This window comes from Erpetoichthys calabaricus, chromosome 7 (genome assembly GCF_900747795.2).
Source record: "Erpetoichthys calabaricus chromosome 7, fErpCal1.3, whole genome shotgun sequence".
In the NCBI taxonomy this organism is placed as follows: domain Eukaryota; kingdom Metazoa; phylum Chordata; class Cladistia; order Polypteriformes; family Polypteridae; genus Erpetoichthys; species Erpetoichthys calabaricus.
This window is the reverse complement of record NC_041400.2, coordinates 108,401,528-108,425,090: the sequence shown is the minus strand read 5'-3', so window position 1 is coordinate 108,425,090 and position 23,563 is coordinate 108,401,528. Positions and strand designations below refer to the sequence as shown.

The 23,563-nt window shown below is 40.2% G+C and overlaps 1 protein-coding gene across 2 annotated transcripts in view; it reads left to right on the top strand.

Moving 5' to 3' along the window:
* Positions 1–23,563, top strand: part of LOC127528835 (uncharacterized) — a 102,069-nt gene that overhangs the window by 1,955 nt on the left and 76,551 nt on the right. The window contains exon 2 of one of the 2 annotated variants that reach the window (XM_051929978.1): positions 8,247–8,358. In XM_051929978.1, the coding sequence (XP_051785938.1) occupies positions 8,247–8,358 (112 nt within the window). Of the gene's footprint in view, positions 1–8,246; positions 8,359–23,214; positions 23,268–23,563 lie in introns of those variants that run through there. The other variant, XM_051929979.1, reaches the window with a different exon arrangement.

Genomic DNA, 23,563 nt, shown 5'->3' with positions numbered 1-23,563 from the left:
ACATCGTGATTGGAGTTTCTATTTTGTGTGTGTTAGTCTCTCTAATCTTGGTGCACATTGCAACATTTTAATCACAGGAGATGCATATTTAAAATGCATGTGTATAGTATAATATAGACTCATTTTCATTTGTGAAAGAAAAAAAATGTAAAAAATAAAAAATAAAGCACAATATAGTCCAATAAGTAAAATGTGTAGGACCACTTCCAATACTTTTCTGTGCTTTATAAATTTTCCTGTATGTTTCTGATAGTATGTTTTATATATCAAGGAATTAAAATATAATGTTATTTGATTAATATAAATTCATTTTCTCTGAATATGAGTGGCGGCACGGTGGCGCAGTGGTAGCACTGCTGCCTCGCAGTTAGGAGACCTGGGTTCGCTTCCCGGGTCCTCCCTGCGTGGAGTTTGCATGTTCTCCCCGTGTCTGCGTGGGTTTCCTCCGGGCGCTCTGGTTTGCTCCCACAGTCCAAAGACATGCAGGTTAGGTGGATTGGCGATTCTAAATTGGCCCTAGTATGTGCTTGGTGTGTGGGTGTGTTTGTGTGTGTCCTGCGGTGGGTTGGCACCCTGCCCGAGATTGTTTCCTGCCTTGTGCCCTGTGTTGGCTGGGATTGGCTCCAGCAGACCCCCGTGACCCTGTGTTCAGATTCAGCGGGTTGGATAATGGATGGATGGATGAATATGAGTTTTATGCTATTCTGTTTAGATATTTTGCTGACTCAAAGAGAGACAGTATATTTTTTTATCAAAAGGACCAGGAAATAAGCCAAGTCGAAAACCAAGAGTTGCCAGATCTATTAACAAAGCCACAATGAGAACAAAAATCTAAGGTCAGGGACAACCGCAAAAGATTCAAAAATCCAACAATAAAGATCCTGAAACTTGCAAAAGAAGATTGATGACATTTTAACTGACCCCTTAAAGTCGTGATCCTAGACCCCAACACCCAGGATTCTCATCATGATGACGGAATCCAAAAAATGACAGCTCCCAAGGAAAAAGAAAATGGTGTCAAGACATTCTGTATAATTGACCAGATTTCATACAGGATAAAGCTTTTATGAAAACTATCAATTATAACAGGTATATTTCCTACAAAACCATTTTGTTCTTGTAATGAGGAAAAATTTGACCACTAGATGATAACGAGAAGCTGAAATACTAACAAGCAAGGAACTTGTCAGAAGTGAATAGCAAAATGAATATTTTCATTCCAAAATCAAAATGATGAAACATGAATCAAAGACAGGAGCAGAAGGGAGTTTCACAAAACCAAATGATATCTAACACTTGGCCAGCTTGATTGAGAAAGTACTTACTGTTAAATATTCTGTTTTCTTTTTTATTCAACCAAGTTGCACTGTCAACTGGTGGAGTGGTGGCTCTGAGGCTAGGGATCTGCACTGGCAATCGGAATTTCAAATGCCAGTAAAGACTCTGCTCTGTTGGGCCCTTGAGCAAGGCCCTTAACCTGCAATTGCTGAAGTAGTGAGATAAGCACTCTATAAATGCAAAGAATTATTATTATTGTCAAAAGTATTTATAGTGGACTTCCGCCAATGCCACTTAAGCACCAATTGCAGTCATGTCATGTGCCTCTGTGTATCCCACAAACAAAAGTTGACCAAATTGAAATAAATTATAAACTTTCCCAAAATAAATAAAATAATTCCAAACCACTAAAAATAAGTTCTCCACTGTGAAAAAATAGCTCAAAACAGATTAATAAAAACAAGTATTTATAACATGTATTTATAACAAGTTTTAGTGACCTCACCATTTTGAACTTGTATTGCTACAACATAGATTGGGAGTTGCTGGGGTCATGTCTCAGAAATTGTGTCAGATGATGTCATCGATGTGACAGTTTTTAAGCTAACACTATGGGGACTTCCATGTCCAAGTTTATGAATAGTTAGTGACTGTTTTTTAACAAAGTACATATTCTGTTACTTGACTTTAAATATTTTAATTGCCATTTTGGCGAGATGAATGGTACACTTGATTTATCTTGGTATTTTTTTTCCTGGTTCTTCCCTTTCCCTCCTGCATACCTGAAAACTCTCTTTCTCGTTCTCTCTCTATAACTAGACAATTCCAGCTAGTTCTTTGTTTTATAAGAGATTTTGTGCTTGATTTTCAGTTGTGTTTTATCGTATATGTTCCTATGGTGAATCTATTTTCCCCTTTTATACTCTTTATTGTGTAGACCATAATAAAATTTCTAATATCCTATACAGTTCCTGCTCTGAGATCAGTATTTTAGCACTTCCTTTCCCCTTCCCTGTCTACATCCGTAACCTTGGGCAATTGGACAGAGTAAAATAACAAGCAGGTGTTAAGTTACACATTTTATTATGTATTATTGATAAAAAAAAAATTCCCAGAGTATTAAGGAAGCAGAATACTACATGAATATTGGCAAACCATACCCTTACAGCTGAAGCAGCAGTGCATCTTGTGTCCATAGGCAGCTCTCGGCTTATCTTCAGTCTCGCTTGCTTAGCTACCATATAGCCTTTAAATGGAGTATGAATGCCTATCTCAGTATGGCTGCCGACATATAGTTGTCTTTATCATGGTCTTCTCTTTATGGTCAGATGGTGAGAGATAGAGTTAACATCAAGATGACCAACTTTATACCATTCTTACCACAAAATACAAACCAATGAGATGTCATAGTACATAAACAAGCTAAACTTTTGACCAATAGAATTAGTTTATCTGTGCTTTCCTGGGCCAGATACCAATGAAGGCACTCAAGTACAACTTGACCCCCATTTGCATTGTTAAGGCAGTTCACGACCTTCCTGCCATGGATGGCTTATGGACTCTAAGTCCAAATACAGTCACCCTTGCCAAGCTGGTCTGATACATGCTCTGTCCTCTTCACTATACTGTACATTTCACATCCTGAGTCAGTCCTAAAGACTGAAGGAATTGATTAGGTAAACATCAAAGCACCTCTATTCTCTTCAATGAAGTAAAGCATGCTATCTAATATTACATTTGCTTTGTCTGGTCTACAAATAAAGACATACAAAACATTCATCAACTTAAATTCTAGAAATCACTCTGCCACAAGATGCAATTCTGTTTTTGTAGTTGGTCCCTGGCTGTTTATATTTTCATAAAGGCCTTGTTTTGAAACTCATATAATACAGCACAAAATAAATAAATTATATTTGTGAATAAATACATGCTAAATCTATGGGTACATATGTAAATATAACCACGAAAACCAGTTATGCTATACATCACAGTGATGGTCTAATTATATTTGCTACACCCTGCATTGACAATGTATGAAAAGGAGATATCATAATCATGTCATTATTCTTGTTGAAAGCAGATTAAAGCTATACAGATTCTTCATTTCTCTGTGCCCCTTGACAGATGATCTGCATATGACGCCCTTCCTTTCATTTCACACAATAGCACTGTTCTCGTGTGCCTTCTTCTTGTCTTTCCTTCTAATCTCCGCTTATAGAATGTGATCAGTCCAGTTTTTTATTCAAGGTAAAACCACCTTCAGATTTTCATATTCTGTTGCAAACTCCATTCTTGTGTACAAATGTAACATTTCCATTTCATTCTCAAATATGTCCATATTTTGAACAAATTTAATCTTCTTCTTCTATACATGGAACCCCAGACTCTGACCTGATCTTGTGCCCTTTTATCTTTTCAAAAACATCTGGTTTACCTTCACAACATTTGCACCCTAACGTGAGCACTGTATAACATAAACATTTTAAATTTGAAAAATAAACACTGTGGTGTTTTACTTTATAACAAAAACTTGCTTTCAAGTTGAAAAATCAGCTGCAGATAATATTTTAAGCATACAATGAAACGAAACCCTGAACTAATATCCTTGACTTTATAAATAAGGACAGTTTCTGTTTGAACATCTTATAATGTTATTCAGTTCATTACTTAAATTTGATTGATCAAATGCTAGCTCCTGTATATGGGGTTTTTGGTACAGAGTGTTAGTTACAGTTTATATGGCCTGTCATGCTTTGTTACCATGTACTGGAATGGGAAACTGTCTTCTCAGATAATGTAAATGAACTGCTGAAGTGTGTCCCTGCACTTATCAAAGGCAAATAAAATCTTGTGCAACATTAAATACTTAAAACGCTGACATGATTTCATTGTTTAACATAAGTTACCATGCATATAATGTATTTGTGAGGCACACCTGAAACAACTCATTTCATTTTCTTTTAATACCTATAAACATGACGTCTACCTTTTACCTGCTTCATTTTATAATGATACGTTTCAAATGGACGGTTAAACTTGGCATGCATTTAATGCAATAAATGGTTTCTTTTATTTACTTTCCCTTTCAATTCTCTAATTCAAGGGCTATTCAGGCATTGTTGACAAAATGAGTTGTAGAAAGGATTGGATGTCCTAAAAATAAAGAACTATTATTTAGTCACCATGCAGAGGATTAAACTCGAATAGTCAAATCAATTCAAGTCCTGAAATTACTGTATACCTCATTCTATACACAATGCTCTTTTGTGCCAACCAGAGAACAAGGCCTTAGAGAAGCAAATTTAGTCTTGTTTGGAGAGCTTTACACAGTAAAGAAATATTCATACATAGCCCAACCCTGTTGTGGGGTCATGTATAGCAGCGCAAGCAGATCTACTGTATGTAACTTTGCATGTGAACTCCACAACAACAGATGACCTTCGGTGTAAAAGACCTTAAATATTTCCCCACATGATTATAAGTAGACAGTTTGCCATTAACTTTCATATTGCTTAAAATTTATAAGAGTAAACCAGGAGTGTAGATCAATATTCATTCCAATACAAGTAGTGAATTTGTTGCGCCAGAGACAGATATTACAAATATATAAGTTTTGTTATTACAAAGATTCTCATTGTCAGGATAAACCATAACCATACCCCACCCCAACACTGACTGATTTAAGCTTAGCTTCCACAAAGAGTGAAATGAAAACTGTCATACTCAGCTGGCAGCATGATCAGAATTGATAATGCAAACCGGTACAAACAAACGAGCACAGAGAGGAATCATACAGTGCGTTGTGAGACCTACCTAATCCATTCTGTGTTACAGGAGGCTAAGGCCTATCATGCTCATCCAGACAAGCCAGAGTTGTGTTTCTACTCACTTTGTATGACATACTGTATGTTCCGACCAGATTTGAGTGGCTTATGGGCTTCTGTTTTCATAAAAATATTGGGCTCTGTTGGGTTGAGTTTGTGGGATATAGGAGGTCATGCAAGCCAATTCTACATTTCTATTCCCATTGATCAGTCAGACACATGATAAGAAGGATAAATTGATCAAATTGTGGCAACAATGTCATTGTATGACATGTCTAGCAAGAAACATCAAAATCTGGTCTTTACAGAAAAAATATTGAGGAACATTACGCAGCAGCTACAAATTCCTGGGAGCATTAAATGCTTGTTCATTCAACAGATTAGTATAAGTAACTTAGGGCCTCAAGTACAAATGGTTCAGCCTCACACCATGTGTATGCACTTTTCTGCTTGGTTTTGCAAATGAACTGCACCCAGCGTCAAAGCAGTACTACAGTACTGTCTCCCTTTCTTTTTTAGATTCACATCCATGACGCAAGCTGTATCAAATATACTGAAATTAATTGCATATCGTTTACAAATTTAAGGCACTTGATTGTAATCATTATGTAACAATATAATGGTGCATGGAATGGCTGAACTATTCCAAATACCATAGCTGATTTAGCGTTGTTACTCTCAGTGCAGTATTATTTTAACCCATTATATCTATATGTGGTATCACAGCTGCACAGTAGCTGATTGGAAAGATCTGCAGGGATTGCGTCAAGAGTGCAGTGGATTATCAGGATACAACTTCCATCCCCGGATGACATTTATAGTACATACTACCTCAGGAAAGCCATCTGCATGGATTCCACCCACCCATGCCACAGTCTATTTGAACTTCTACCGTCCGGCAAACACTTAGGAGCCTTTCCTGCCCAGACTTCGAGGTTCAGAAACAGTTTCATCCCAAGAGCTATAAACACACTAAATCAGTCCATCATGTTCTCCCAGTAGAAGTGTTTGTACATATAATTACAATTACCTCACTGTAAACTTTCATTACAGCTGTAATATTGCACAACCTGAGACACTTTATGAACCATTTGCACTATCTGTGCTATATGTACATGTATAGTGCACTTATGCTTTCATATTGTATATTTTTCCTTGTTTTTATCACATTATTATTATTATTTTATAGGAAAATTAGCTTATAGAGGAAATATTGAATCTCATTGTACCATACAATGGTAATAAAGGAATTCAAATCAATTCAATAGAAGAGAGCACATATTTACAGATGATGATGACTAGCTTCTAAGTAGATTTAGATTTCCAAGTGCTATAATCTTGGAGCTGGGCACTGTTAGAATACTAGGATGTACACTTGATATCATTTTTATGATGAAATGCATTAAAGCCAGTATTAAATATGTGGGGGCACAGAGGTAGCAAATACAAAGACGTTTATTGTGTGGAAACTGGTTATGTGGAGAAAGAAAATAGAAGGACAGGAATTGGGGGTTGGTACATTTGACAGAGCCAGTACTTCTAAAATGGAGAATAAAGAATAAAGAAAGCTCATCCAGAAGAACATCCATTAAATTCCCAGGACACCTTACCAAAATATCTCTAAAGAGGGATTGCAAAAGCAGCTGTACGTTCGGTACAGAGAACATTTATGGCAGTTGTGACGAGGCTCCAAGAGGCTGAATGTATGAGTGAGTTTCCCACAGGTATAATTGAAATATTGTTTAAATGTTGGGTTTGTTAGCTGGTGGTCAGGGAAATGAAAACGGAATTCAATGGATGTTCTTCTGAGTGGGCTTTCTTTATTGCAGTCGTGCCATCTTTATTGAATGTACCAAATCCCAGATCATATCCTTTTGTTTTCTTTCCCCACAATCACCACACAATAAATGTCTTCTTGTTCGCTACCACTGCGCCACCTTGCCCCCAGATTTTTAATACATGCTTTAATGTATTTCATCATGAAAATGATATCAAGTATACATCTTAGTATTCTAAAAATGTTCAGAGAGCTGTAATATCATGAATATAACGTATTCTGTGTGGCGAAAACTTCCTGTGCACTCCTGTCATTATAAGACAAAGTTCATTTAAGCAGCACAGAGCGATTAATGACTGGGTTAGGAAACACTTAGAACATGAAGCATTTAATGTGCTACTTTAGTTACAATGGGGTTTGAGAAGCTCTAGTAAATTAAACATCTGTTTTAAGATTAAGTTTATGACATTCTACTTTAATGACAAAATAAATTAAAAGATTAAAGCGGAAATTTTGAGATTAAAGACCACCAAATAGTACATTTTTTCTTGGATATCCTTCACTGAGCAGGACCTAAATTTCACATTCACTTAAATTCTTCTTTTTTTCACATGCTTTTGCCATTGTCTTTTAACAAAACACTGAATGGAAGTGGATATTTATATTGATTTGCATATTCAAATTGGCAAAATCCTGGGAGGGCTCAGGGTGGGGCTGTAGGCACATGCATATGCGTTAAAATTCACATTCATTGGGGATTTATAAAGGGGTAGTGCGTACAACTTTGCTTACACACATTTTTATGCATTTAATTTTTTTTGTGCGTATGCACAATTCCAGTTTTGTCCATATTCCATGTTTTACTATAAATTTAAAATGTGACTGTACAAAACAAATGAATGGTTACATGTCTGATTCCGGAAGTAACTCTAGACCATTCCTGATCTACTGGTTCAAGAGTTACATGTACTGTAAATGTGGCTTCCCACCTCTAAATGGATATGGATATTTAGATTGCTCTTAATGTGCTTACCTTCAGGTGATTTCTAGGGTCAGGGCTCTTAACATTTAACCATCACAAATGGATGAAATTTTATAGATAACTCCTACCATGGCTTCATGCTCAACCACACATATTCAACCACATTTATTTATTACAAGATGACACTGTTAGGTTAAATGGTGGGACAGATAAAGGCAGTAAATACTATAAAACTTTACCATTCCCTTCCCTAAAAAGATAAGTGGACATGACATAATGAAGAATTTAACATCCACTAAGTAACAAAATGATTAAGGAACAGACACACACATATTTGAAATCTACTACTACTATTATTCTTATTCTTATTTTCTTGTTTTATTAGGAAGAGGAGCTCTTGAACAGCAAAATCTTTAAGGGTGAAGTAAATGGTGGAGCCTTTTCACAGATCAAAAATCAACTTGGCTTGAAACATTTCCATCTGCCATTAATTTCAGGTTAAGTAAATTTATATGATTAAAGTAAACATCTCTCAGATAGTGTCCGTCTATGATCATCTCTGGGTCACAGCTCAAAAAGGCATACAACTCACATTTCATTAATAAAATAAGGAGCAACACATTTGTGACAAGGCAAAGATATAACAAAAAATGTCTCACAAGTCCCAGAGCTTTATTAATTACTACATGTCTTTGTATAATTGTATTTTTTGTCTAACTGGCTTTGGATTGCATAACTTATTTTACTTAATTATAAATTAATAGACATGTATTTTTTGTTACTGGAATAAAACAATTAAATGCATAATTAACTATATATTTTTTGAAAACATGACAAAATGATCACCATGAACTCTAGTACTAATCTTAATTTATTGCAGGAACTTAAATTCTTTTAATTATTTATACAAGAAAAAGATAACTAATGGGCCATCCATCAAGTAGGTACAAAGCAAAAAAAGTTTCAATAGGCAGTACATTTACTGATAGAAGCTGACAAAAGTTTGGAAATATTTATACCAACACATCATGGATTATTAATCAAAAGATGTTAAACCTGTTTGACACTTTTGTTTAAAAATGTGGTTTTAATAGATGAGTTACTCCGATTAAGAGATGACCCGCTGCCATACTGTTCCACCAGAGAGAAAATAGTGTTCTCAGTCAATGGTGTCTGTGGACAAATGGGTTATTTCACACTGGAAAAAAAGCATTACCATTAGGAAAAAGTAATGGGCACAGCTTTTATTAATGCTTTTTTTTACTCTAGCACCACTGATTCAAAGCTTTTTATTTTTTCATAGCCAAAGGGGGTCATAGATGTAACTCAAATAATTTATTTTTCTCAGGTTGCTGTTTTTCATCTTTTAAAAGTGCCAAGTGCTATAAAATGTTTCAGGGTAACCTTATCAGTTGTCACTTTTCAGATCTAAATTTATATAATTCTGAAGAATTTTCTCATTTGCTTGGGTCATCATAGGGTTGCAGTGCTTAAGGGACCCAGGTTCAGTCTTCACCCTGCACACTGTTTTATAGTACATCAGTTTACTCTGTTTTCCAGCTGCATGATATTTATGTAGCTCATCCGTTTTTCTCAAGTCCAAAAGCATGCTATGGATGTAAGTCATTTTACTCCCGATGAGACAGGGATTGACCACCTTCTCTTTAAAAACCATGGATGAAGGCCTGAATATATTAGATTAGGTATAATAAGGTCACAGTTGATTGATATACTTGAACAACTAGCTTTGTACTATCAACAAATACTCTGGTTAACATTAAATGCTTTAGACATTGCCTTTCTACACCAAACTGTGTTTTTCTCATATTTTCCTGAATTATCTTTACTCTCTGCCTGTGTGATTTTTTTCTATTATTGCTGCTTTCATTATTATCAATTGTGGCAGATTTCCAGGGTCATTACCTGGCCGGGATGCCTAAAAGGACCGGAAGGTGGCAGGAATAGCTTCCGGGCCACGAGGGGGCAACCGCCCTGGAGCAGGAGAGGACCACGTGAGAAGAACAAAAAGCTTCTGGCCTGTTGGGACCCGTGGCCACCGCCAGGGGGCGCCTCAAGCCTCGTAGGACTCTAAAATAATTACTTCCGCCACACTCGGCAAGATGGCGGAGGAACCGGCCAGGGACACCCGGAGTGCTTCCGGGGCAAAGGGCAGCACTTCCGCCACACCAGGAAGTGCTGCCGGATGGACGTCATCAGACACCTGGAGCACATCCGGGCAGGGATAAAAGGCGCCGCATTCCTACAGTCTGGGAGCCAGAGTCTTCAGTGAGAGCAGGACGAAGCTCCCAGGAGGAGAATAGAGGTGTCCAAGGACTGAAACAAAGAGATATTGGCGTGATTATTGCTGTGTGCATTGTGTGTAGTGTTGGGACTGGATTTATTTATGATTAATAAATGTGTGCAATTTATAAAGAAGTGGTTTCCGACTGATGGTGTCCGGGCAAATCTCACAACGGCGCCCGAACAGGGACCTTCTGCTTGTTACAAAGCGGGGGACCCAACAAATAAAATTTTTGTGAGCTGCCTGGTGCCTCAGTCGACCACACACATGTCCTGCAAGGAGATGGTCTGCGCACGCACCGTGGACGTTCCACGAATCGCCCTGAGGCCGTCGGAGATTCTCCAGAGTGCTGTCTTCTACCCAAGGGGGCTGAGATATGCCAGGCAAGGCAGAGGAGAAGAGGATTACCCAGCATTCGTCGTCACTGGAGGGACTGCAGTTGGAACAACCACTGACGCATCCGGAAGAGTAATCCTGGAACCGTGTCAGTGGCAGGGGTGTGCCTATCCTGTCTGAGAAGCCGGGACGGCGTTGCTAGAGGAAGGGGAGAATCTGCCACGTCTCCAGAAGACGAGGCAGAGTGGCTGCGAGGAGTCTCACAGGCCCCTCAGGAGAATGGAGAAGATGACCGAAGACCGGAAGTGACAGGCGAGGGATTGGACAGTGTGTGCCGTGTGCCCGTCGGTAATTGGCTGAAGATGGGACAGGTGAACGTCCATCTCGAGCGAGGGGAGGGTCCGGTGGAACCCGGAAGGAAGCTCCAGTGCGTACAGCCGGTGAGTAGGACCGAGTTTAAGGGAAGTCTTCCACTGGCTAACACTGTATTTATACCTGCAGATCAGGACCTACCGGGGAATATACTTCGTTTAAGGCAGATGGTCGACCAGGTAGAACACGACCTCCGAGTCTGTATGGACGAGCTGAAGGAGACGCCGGTCGCGCCACGTCAGACGGGACGTCACAGGGTGGAAGAGTGCGACGCTGGAAACCCAGGATCGCGTGGTTCCAGGGACTTAGTAGCTGCATTTCCGACAGTGGAAGCGACGCGAAGCGCTGATCGCTTGGAAGGGGTGGAGCCAGGACACCGGCTGACGAGTGCCGTGGGTCCCAGTGCTCTACCGCCAGAGCCAGCATCAGTCTCGCGTCATTCTGCAGGGGCGCAGACGACAAGGGGTCTTTTCCTTTCCCGAAGGAAGACACAAGCCGTCAGAACGCCCCAGAGGAATAGGAAGAATCGAAGGAGGAAAGCCGGTTCTTCCTACAAAAGGAGACGTGAGCTCACGTAGCGTGATAGGTCGTCCTCTGCGCAGGCAGAGGGAAACCCCGAAGTCAGCAAGGGCAATCCTAAAATGTAACCCGATGAAGGGGAGTGGACAATACGGGAGCGGGTGCCGAATTTTGGCGACCAGGGTGTTGGTCAAAGGGGGGATCATTGGCCCTGTTTCAGAAGGAAAAAAGCCAGACAGTGGCATCAGGGCAACGTCTCCGCCCCAGACATATTTTATATTTTATAGGACCAGGCCATTGGAGAAAACCAATGATGCCCGCTTCGTCGGAATTACCTACTCGCGGGACAGGCTGCTACGAAGGACTGTTCTTCGCTGGTGATTGGGCACTGTGGCAGATTGCCGGGGTCATTACCTGGCCGGGATGCCTAAAAGGACCGGAAGGTGTCAGGAATAGCTTCCGGGCCACGAGGGGGCAACCACCCTGGAGCAGGAGAGGACCACGGGAGAAGAACAAAAAGCTTCTGGCCTGTTGGGACCCATGGACACCGCCAGGGGGCACCTCAAGCCTCGTAGGACTTGAAAATAGTTACTTCCGCCACACTCGGCAAGATGGCGGAGGAACCTGCCAGGGATGCCCGGAGTGCTTCCGGGGCAAAGGGCAGCACTTCCGCCACACCAGGAAGTGCTGCCAGATGGACGTCATCAGACACCTGGAGCACATCCGGGCAGTGATAAAAGGCGCCGCCTTCCTGCAGTCTGGGAGCCAGAGTCGGGAGTGGGAGCAGAACAAAGCTCCCAGGAGGAGAATAGAGGCGGCCAAGGGCTGAGACAGAGAGATATTGGGGTGATTATTGCTGTGTGCATTGTGTGTAGTGTTGGGACTGGATTTATTTATGATTAATAAACGTGTGCAATTTATAAAGAAGTGGTTTCCGACTGATCGTGTCCGGGCAAATCTCACACGATTCACGTAATTTTTCATTCAAAGCCAGAATCATGGTCTTTCTTTCTTTCTTTCTTTCTTTCTTTCTTTCTTTCTTTCTTTCTTTCTTTCTTTCTTTCTTATTCTAACGTATGCCGTATTTATTATAATCTTTTTGTAGGAGCCTCCTACATAAGTATATATAAATGGCACACCACAGTAAACCATGTGTGATGTTTTTCCTAATGTGCTGTATTATCCATTTTTTAACCTGTGTTCAAATAAAATGCTAAGCATTCGTCTATTTAAAAAAATTTATATACGACCTCAGTTAGCAATTTACTGTTTAAAAAGTACCTCAAGAGAAGTAAATTCAGCTATTTTCAGCAAAACAGATTCTACTAATTCTCTTTAATTCAGTATTTCATGGAAGTATCTTTGGCCATGACAACCGTGAGTCTGTGTGACAGGTCTCTGCCACCTTTAAACATCTGGGGCCTCATGTATAAACGGTGCGTACGCACAAAAATGTTGCGCACTCCCATTCCCACGCTCAAACCGCAATGTATAAATCCTAAACTTGGCATAAAACCACGCACATTTTCACATGTGCCTGCTAGCTCAAACCCTGGCGTACGCAAGTTCTCCACTCAGTTTTGCAAACTGGTGGCACTCAGTGTCAAAGCGGTGCTTTTGTTCCTGTGTGGTTTCCCTTTCTTTTTTAGATCCACAACATGTGAGTTGTTCCTGCTGCACTGAATAAACTCAGGTGCTCTAACATAACCCCTCCCCCCGATCTTACTTAGAGAGTCAGATGGGGGGAGGGGTGATGTTAGAGCACGTGAGCTCATTCAGTGCAGCAGGAACAACTCACATGTTGATCTTTTTTCTTCTTTCAGTACGTGTGCCTTCCCTGTTTATTTATATATCTCTGCCTGTCTGTCTCACTATTACGCAGTGCTCGGTCTGTCTGTGTGTTATGGATCTTAAAAACAACAGTTATAAGGACAGTTGTTCCTGTTAATTGCAGTCTCAATTGTTAAAAAAATATTTTAAAAGGAGCATCCCACATGAAAATATAACGATCTCAGTAACTGACAGTGCATACCAATTTATAAATTTTATGTCCGTTTGAGGTTAAAAAGAAAAAAAAAAAGCCATATTTCATCCTCCAGTGGGGAATCGAACTCAGGTCTGAGAGGCAAAGCAAAGCAGCTGTGCTCTAAGAGGCAAATCTTAGTGCGCTACGCCACAGAAGCTATTGTATCACCCTTGAAGCTTTTGTGAAAGTGTTTATTTGATCTTTGGAACTCGGGCTTTACACATTCTATAGTTTATGCCTACTACATTTTGTAACATTTATTACTAAAATATGAAAAAGTTTCTGTTTTAACAATGTGTTTACACAGATTACTTTAGAAACGGAACACGCATGAAATGCGTGTGTTCCAAATAATGATCTATTATTTCCACTGTAAAACTCCACTTCACTCCCAGATAATCAATCAAGGCATGAGCTGGGAAAAGTTCACTCACGTTCTAAGTCGGTGGGGGGATGGAATAGCCGGCTGCTGGCAGCTTGTCTTTTATCAGCACATTTAGAGGACAAAGGATGCTGGTGGAGAGGTGTGAACGGATTTAAGAAGCGATTTAAGGTGGGCCGGATCTACGAGTTTTTTCATAGGCTCTGGTAATTCTAGTGTTAAACCAGCAAACGGTACGTTTTTCCTTGCCTCCACTTGGTATTGGCTGAAATTCTTCTATTTTTCCCCTTGCTTTTTCCATTGCCTTTTCACAGAACGCTGAGCTTAAGGGCTATTTATATTTATTTGCATATTCAAAGAGGCGTAATTCTGGGAGGAGTTGGCGTGGGGCAGCAGGCGCGTGCACGTGCGTTACTTTTCACGCTGACTGGGATTTATGGAGCGGAAGACATGGAAGTTGGCGTTCACACAGATTTATGCATCTGGATTTTTTTGTGCGTGCGCACATTTCCATTTTTGTCCTTATGCCATGTTTTAGTGTGAATTCTACACACAGCATTATGCATGAGGCCCCTGGACACTGCAATTTTTCCCCATTCTTCTTTGAAACTTGACTGATTTAATTTAATTAATATATTGTTTTCTTTTAATTCAACACCAAATTCCCCCCTAAAAAAAATAAAGTTCTATCTATCTATCTATCTATCTATCTATCTATCTATCTATCTATCTAAAATAAATAAAGGGCAGAGCAGGCTGTTTTTTTCTTAGGAGGCTGTGCTCCTTTATTGTGGGTACTGATATCCTTTACATCTTCTACAAGTTCGTAATTACCAGTGTGATTTTTCAGTGCTGTAATGCTGTAGGCTGGTAACATCACTTCAGGAGAGGCCCAACAAATTAACAAGCAGTTATGGGATGCACTCTGGAAACCCTGAAGTAGTAGTGAAGGAGAGAATGAAAACAAAACTGAGCGCCATTATGAACAATGCTTTACATCCTCTCTCTGACATACTAACATGAATTATTCAGCAGAACTGTGTAAAGAAACACTACTGGGGCTCCTGTATACAGTAATGCTTCTCTGTGACTGCTCTTTTTATCTTTAGCCAAATTGGAAGTTTTCTTTCTTTCTTTCTTTCTTTCTTTCTAGTAATTTTTATGTGTATTTGTTTGCTATAATACTATACCAAACACTGGGTCCAGACCTCAGAGAGACATGTTCCTCAGGTGGTGGAGAAGCCGGCTATAAAGCACCCAGTGAGCAGCAGGTAGCACAGAAGAGCTCTTCAACCCCAGCTGGAACCTGGGAGCCTTTGATTAGACCTTGGAATTGAGTTGGCTCACAGAGAGTCGGGGAATATTGTGGTATATGGGTTGTCTGTGATCCCAGATGAGGCAGTGCTGGGCAGCGTGGATGAAGGGACAAAGGGACAAGCAACTAAGAGTGCATGGTGCCACTGAAGATCTGAGCGGTGAGCTGAAACAGAGCTGAAGATGCGAACAGAACTTTTTAGGGCCAATCTACTGTATATTCATCAATATCAATAGGCTAATTCCATTCCTCCATTTCTCGTTCTGTGTTTATTTATGTACTTAGGGAAAATAAAGATCTATCTATTGTGGAAAGCATACACCCGAACACAGACAGACAGACACCAGAATGTCCAAAACACACTTCTTTATTTTTCTTACAGCACCACAATGCCTTCCTCCACCAACTCTCTTCCTTTCTGTCTTTCTCTTTCTGTTCTTCTTTTCTTTTGACCTCCACTCCCCTCCTCACAAGCTTCGTCTTCTTCCTCCCAACTCTGGCTCAGCTTCTGGAGGGAGGCGGCCCCCTTTAATAACCCGGATGGGATCCAGGTGCTCCATCTGACCTCACTTCCTGGTGTGGCGGAAGTGTCAGGGGGGCACTTGGAAGCACTTCGGGTGTCCTTGGAATTTCGTCCGGCAGCACTTGCTGGTGTGGCGGAAGTGCCACTCTCCAAGGTTCCCACCATGTCCAGGCACCCCCTGGCAGTGACTCCGTCTTCGCAGCGGGTTGAGCTTTATAGCTCCGTGACCCCCATGCATTCCAGGGAGGCGGCCCACCTGCGCTCCAGGGTAAATATTGTCCCATTTCCATGCCCCTGCTTCTTCCAGCATCCCGGCGGGGCAACGTCCCTGGGCGTCTATGACACTGTCCCTTCCCTAGCTGAAGTCCGTAGGATGAAGCGGCCTGTCCTGCGAGGGCTGGTACATTCCGAGTCAGGGGGCCGGCGTACAACAGTCCATGGTCCTGCTCTGTAAAATAAGCAAAAGGTGTGGAGACACTGTACTGACGTTTCTCCTGGCGTCCTCTGTACTGCCATACGCTCCCATCGGCTCCCTTCGCTGGGGCTTCCCCTTTCCTTTACGGTGCCGGTAGTACTCACCTGCACCGCATCAACGCTCTGGCTGGAGAATCCCACGTTGTACTTACCCCCCTTCTCCTTTATGGTCGTCAGGGAAGCCTCTGTTTTCTTCTCCAGCCTGTCAATCACCTCTCACATTAAGCGCAGGACCTGAAACAGCGACTGTACGGGCCGAAGGGCTTCCTCCAGCTCTCGTACAGCCGCCAGCAAAATCAAAATATTAGCCGGCGAGGAACTTACAGTTTGTTCGATTCTCCCATCCGGCTGGGAGCCGTGGAGCTCCTGTGCATGCTCCATTGGGTCTTCAACCGTCCCAGGATTGACGTTCGTTAGTCCCGCCCTCGACCACTCGCCGGCGGGTACACAGCACACTCCGCCCAATCCTGTGCTTGTCTCTGGGAGGGACTTCCGGTGCTCCAGCGCTCCCCCCACCCTATACAGGGGCTCGGTCGGGGAAGAGTCTTCCGGGTAGCTTCCGCCCCGCAGCCCTTCTACAGTCAGAAGTGGCTCCTTTTCACCTTCCGTTGTCATCTCACCTCACTCCATGGGTCAGCGTGCTTTGGCCACAGACACGGATTCGGGCAGTCCCCTGCTAAAAAGTAAGACAGCAGGGTAAGCCCTGCCAAGTTTATCGCCATCATGCGCGAGACTTACCTCCCGGATCCTGTCTTCTTGTGCGTGTTGCAGCTGGGTGGCCTCTTCTGCTGCCACGCCGACTCATGCGTCCGGAAAGGCGACGCTGGGAACAGGCATTGCTACATTCAGGGGGCGTTTGCCCTTCTTCTTCCCCATTGTGCTGAGCGTCCGTTAGGTGTGGTCCTCGGCGAGTGTTTTCTCGAGGTGTTGACCCAGGAGTGCGTGCCGCAGTAGAAGTGCACCTTCATCTGCTGTGTGGGCTGCCTCCACAAACTAATTTTTTAAAATGGGGTCCCCACCTTTTAGCAGGAGGAGGGCCCCACGTTGGGCGCCATTGTGGAAAGCATACCCCTGGACACAGACAGACGGACACCAGAAAAGTCCAAAACACACTTTATTTTTCTTACAGCACCACAATTTCTTTTCTCTTGTGTTATCTCCTGGTTCATTTTTTATCTGTTCTTTTCAGCACATTCTGCCTATTTTATTCATTTATTAGCAGTACAGGTGTCATGTTGTGATTTGTGCACATCTCTGCAACGCCAAGTCATATTAAGGTTAAATAATGTTGATAATTACAAAAGAAAGAAAAAACAATCTAGGAAAACCAGAAAACGAAAAGTCACTTAGCTTATCTAATAACGAATGATGAGGACACTTCCTAATCATGTTTCTGTAAGCATAGTATACATGTATACTCAGTATTTACGTTATACTAAAAACAGGAATAGTGATAATCTTCCACAACATTCTAAACTGTGTATATTTTCTAACTTGTTTGGTTGCTTGAATTACATAATTCATTTTTTCATTCTATTATGCACAGACTGTAAAGCAGTCTGAATTTAATTATTAATGAAGGAAAGAATTGAGAAATGAAAAAAGAATTTCTTATCAGAAAAAGATAAACTCTAAGTCAATACTACAGGCTAAGATTCATTAAACAAAGATTAAATTGTCAGCAAACAAAGCCTAAGTAAACTGTGACACAAAGCTGGAGACAAACACAAAAGAAGTTCAAAGAAATCCATCAAAAAATAAACATATACGAACACAAGAATTTGTTTGTGGTTATCCCAAACCTAGGATACTGAATCAGTTACACGGCCAGCTTAAATAGGTGTCATATACTGACACCATGTATCACATAGGCATTGGTTACATGATAGCAACCGCCTTAACAACAAGTAAAAAAAAACATGGTTGCAGGTGCATTTAATTGTTTTATTCCAGTAACAAAAAATATCTGTCCATTAATTTATAATTAAGTAAAATAAGTTATGCAATCCAAAGCCAGTTAGACAAATGCACTTCATTCTGCTGTGTTCTATGCCACAGTTCCTTGTTGGCAATGTTTTTAAGCCAGTACATCAAAAGTATTCTTCTTAAACAATAGTTAAAGATGACCTGTAATTGTGAAAAGTAATTCTAATGGCATCTTTCAAGCTTCAAGCCATTAAATTGTGATGATTTGAATATTGCTCAGTAACGTTAAGTTTTGTTTGTGTGTCATGCCGAAAGTGTGCTCCCTCATAAAGTAACCTGAATGCTACTCCATATGCCCGTTCTCACTCCTCATTCAATGCAGTGTCTGGTTTGGAACGTCTTTTTACTTTTTTGTCTACTCTTGTGAATTTTTTTCTTCAGTAATTTTGTTGTTATCCTAGTTTTCACTAAATGTATTTAAGATCTAAAAATTCTTTTTATAATTAATTTCCAGTTATTATCTGAAATTCAGCATTGTTTTAATCTTTCATTGTTTCTGTGACATCTGTCAGTAATAGCTGTCTTTGGCTGAGCCCATATTTAACTTTCAGTATTTGGACATTGTCACAAAAAACGACCATAAGACATTGCGAAGGTTTGGGGCAGCCACCTGTATAATTGATCCCGGCTGCAAAACTGATTAATAAACAAAGACATGTTCATTCAACTGAGGCCAAAACATAACTGATTCTCTTTAGGCAATATGGCGGCTTTAAAGGCCAGCGAAGGAAGTGATGTCATCAACTCCGGAACCGGAAGTGACATCATTGGCTGCCCCAGAGCCGGGCAGGATTTCCCTAAAATGGTCTGCAAAAGATCGAGAGGGAAAATTAGTGCACTTTGCCACCCCCTGGTCTGGCATGGAATCACATGTTTTCAAGCCCATTAGTTGTCTCCTAAACACACGTGTGTGACAACATATTGCAATAATCTTGTTATATAATTGTACCTGAAATTATTCTTCTATCCTTTGAGATGCTAGTTTATGTATATTTGGTTTCTTTTTTTTTGTTTGTTTGACAATGGCTGCTTATTTTAATATGATTTCTCACATTAATACAAGGTGCTTGCTTGCATACATATTCATAATGAATATTATTTCTATTTACTGCCCTCATTAGTACAGTGATAATTCTTTTTTTCCCTGGTTTCCATGCAAGCATACCACATTTAGCTTGCACATTTTTAAAGGATCATAAATTGGAAGACCTGTTAAAATTCTTTCACCCGTATTCAAGACAATATTCTTAGTGCTCTGCATTATACAGTAGCTACTCATAAATCTTTTTCATTTAAACACATGCCATTCATATTTTATTGCTGAACTGCTCTGCTTTCATTTTTTATTTTTGCGTCATCGAAAATTTGCTACCGTCATCTTCGTAAAACAAAAGATGGGGCTGAACAATGGATGGTTTCCTCCCAATTTCATTGAGTTTAATTGGATTGTGCAGGTAATATGTGTAATTTAACAACACTGAATGTAACCAATTGGATTAATGATACTCACTGAAAAATTAACAGATTTTAAAAGAGACAGATTTTGAGCAAGAACGTTACAACTTTGATATGAATTATTCAGCTGTTTCTAGTGCAGAAGGTAATATTTTACATCAAATACTTCATTTTCAGCAAACACACTTCATACTATTATCAATTGTTTTACAGCATGTAGTGACACATAATAAGTTAAACAACTCAAGAACGATTGCTTTATGAAGGTCATATGCTTCTCGTAAATTTTGTATAAGCTGTGAAAAATAGAGTAAGCATCGAGTGGAATACAGGTTGTATGTTAAACTTCTGAAAGTCTATGACCCTGCAGCTACTGTTTTCTACGTTGACAGCAAGAATAAACTTAATTAATTTTGGCTAGCAAACTTCTCCTGCAGTCTTTAGCTTGCTTGTTCCACCAGCAGAGATCTTGATGGCCGACTTTGGTGCCCCCCTTCAGTCCATGTTTTAATGTTATGTTTGCATTGAGGGGGTCCTGATTGGCCACTATCAGAGGCTCAGCCCCCAGCTTGAATGATACTTAACATTTTACTGGCAGCTCCTTACCTCCAAGAAAAAACATTTACAGCTCATGGTATGCACTGGGAACAAACCCATCGAAGATAGGATCAAAGTATTAATTCTTCTGCAGCCATTTCAGCTTCTTTCATGGTATCCTACAACCGGTTTATTGTCCTGTTTCTTTAAATAGCTCTGGCGAGCTCCCGTTCCCCCATTTACACTCCGAGACTATTTCCTTCATTGACTACACAGCTTAGTCTAATCCCTACCAAGTTAAATAGTACAAATAATCAGACAGAACACTCAATTAAACAGTGCAATAATTGCAAAAACAGGAGAAAATGATCAATTAACCAAGTGCTCAAGAGAAAGAAAATTCTCACAACACCACAAAGTACAAATCTGCATTATCTCTCTTCAGTAGGTTTTACACAAGAATTTACCTTGCCTTGTGCTGTCCTGGTTGTGGCTTTGCCTTTACCAACCTTATATAATGTGGGCATTCATTGTTATTAATATGGATAGTGAATGGAGCTCTCAAGACAGAAGTGAGTTTGGCAAAGGCAGGGAAAGCAAAAGCTCCTCCAAAAAATGACAGGGCTGTTTAATTCCAATATCAGTTGGGTCAGATTTTCAAACCACGAAGTTTAGCTGGGCTAGGCATTTTCATTGGCCGGTAAGCAGCATGTAATAAATTTTAAACCAACACAAATGGATGTTTTGAAAAAACAAGTAATTATTTATTCATTGTTTTCCTTTTAAATTTGGTCACATCTGACACAGGCACATCAAAAAGTGCATAAAACAAAGGAAAAGTTATAACTGAACAGAGTCTGAGTTAGTAGCAATGCTTTTTTGCCTCTTTTGAATTAAAAAAATTATTTTGGTCATATGTGACATTGGCACATTTCAAAGTGCATAACAACAAAATAGTGCACAGTATTAGCAATAACGTGTTTTCCTTCTGAAATAAAATAAGCATTTTGCTCGCAAAGGACCAAGGCACATCACAAAGTGCATAAATTCAAAAAAGTGCACAGTATTAGCAATAACATTTGTTTCCCTTTAGAAATAAATAAACATTTTGGCCATATATGACTCAGGCACATCACAAAGTGCATTTAACAAAATAAAAAAAGAACTGTCAAAGCTATCAGTGTGCAAACCCATAACAAGTGATAACAAGTGACTAACACACATGAATACAACGTCTACTGCACACTGAGGGAACATAGGTTCATTTAAATCACTACATGTGTGATTAGCAGTGTCTTTTTTGTAAACAAAAAGGTGAAGATACGCATACGTTGCATTTGGATCAAATTTGAGGTACTGTGAAGGTATATAGAGGCTGAGAGCCCTAGTGCTATGACATGTTTTGTTTATATAATGAAATTTCATAACTTTTAAAATTTGAAATGGACAAATTGTCAAGTATAGGAATTTTTTACATATATAGATTGCTTTACTCACTACTCAATGTGCTTTGTAAACTCCATGCAGAGAGGACCCAGGATGCAAACCCATGACCTCTTAATTGCGAGGCAGTGACGCTACCATTACACCACCTGCATAGACATACTATGTAATGCATAATATTGTATTTGATATTTTAAAATTATAAACACGGAATTTCTGAAATTGAAGAATTTTAACCGCAGGTTAATAATGAACTCTATATTGTACAAAAAAGTTGTTATGTAGTCCGACAAAGCAATCAGTGCTTAATTTGATTGAGTTTTTAAAAAATTCCAAGCTTTTGCATGTTTTCATCAAAAGCAGTCTTTCTAATTCATTTTTTTGCTTTGAATGTCAACAGCTGATGTTGTCCTCATAACAGCCATGAATCCACAGGATCGAAGCATGTGAGTGTAGGGCCAACCTATCGTATGAAGAGAAGTGTGGAGACAGTGCATGTCAGTAATGAGGCTCTCATTGGAGCATCAGTTAGATTCATTGCCAAAAAAACATTTTTGCACTAACTTGTTGAAACTGGAATACAACTAATAATCAGCACACAATTGATTATAGAATCATTTAATATGTAGTCTGCTCTTGGGTGGAGTGGAAGCTCTGAGGCTATGGATCTGCACCAGCAAATGGAAGAAGTGACTGTACTCCATTGAACCCTTGAACAAGACCCTTAACCTGCAATTGCTTCATTCTGGGTATGATGTTGATTTGCATCCAGCCCTGCAGGCAGGTCTTCCAACTTGCATGGAAAACTTGGAGATTGGTGGCAGGATTGGCACTCCAGCCACCATAAAAAAGCCTCACACTGTTCCAGTCTTGTGCTGAGCTATCACTCATTGCACAGGTGCACTCGGGTCCCAATCTGGATGGTTTGTCGTGTGGTGGCTGCGGCAACGCACTGTGTAATCAGGGCATGCTCCCAACCTCTCAATGCCATGACCAGCTATCACAGCCGAGGTGCATAACGTCACAAAAAAAAAAAAAAAACTTGTATCAAATACTACTACTACCAAATCTAGACACACAACTATGGGCTACACTGTGGGTTGAATGTTGCTAGGCTACGCAGAAATGTGTTTTTCTCTGTATTTCTACTGGAACCACAGGTTTTGCCATTCAGAGGTTGCTTCTGAGCTGACATTTCAATAGGCCGGGAGTAAAATAAGAAAGAGTCTAGGCCTCAGCTAGCCCGGATCTTGATTTTGGGAGGCTAGAACACATTTTAGTGTTCATGTGGCAGGAAATCACAATAAAGTGAAGGGTAAGGAATTCAAGCTATTGTTAGAATTTTGTAACGTTCATTTTATCTACGATTTTTGGGTTTACATTTGGTTTTAATGCTTAGTTTGACGATTATTTGGTTTCAGACTTCGGCTAGTTTTTTGTCTATACTTACATTTTTCCCCTTCTTTTTTCCAAAATAATCCTCATGAGCACCACTCACTATACAGCTGATCAAAACAATATTCACCTGTCCGGGGAGTGAAAAAATTGCTAGGCTGCACAGTATAGCTGCTCCAGCATTGCTTAAAAGGCTCAATTATATCTTTAAAAAAAGGTGTAGTAGCTTTTAACTTATCATGGAAGCTTCTATTTGATGTTTATGTTTGTAATTCTCCTTTAAAATGTAAACTTCCTTTCATAAAGCAACACAGAGGACATGTGTCCACATTATTTGCCAGGTGAGAAAAGTTACATCATCCTTAATATTTATTTTCCTCCGTTTGCAAATGTACACTAAACAACAGAAATGATTCACTCTGTCTCCAACACTTTAACAACTAATCATTCAACCCTACAGTTATAATGTATAAAGTCATATGGCTTTGTAAGGAACAATGACTGTATGTGTTATGTTACCCTCTCGAGGAAAAATCATGTTGGACCTGCTCTATTCAGAAGTTAAACCTGTGGTACCTCTGGGCAAATCTGACCCCAAACTTATTCATCTTACTCCCAGCTAGAAGCCTGTTTTTGG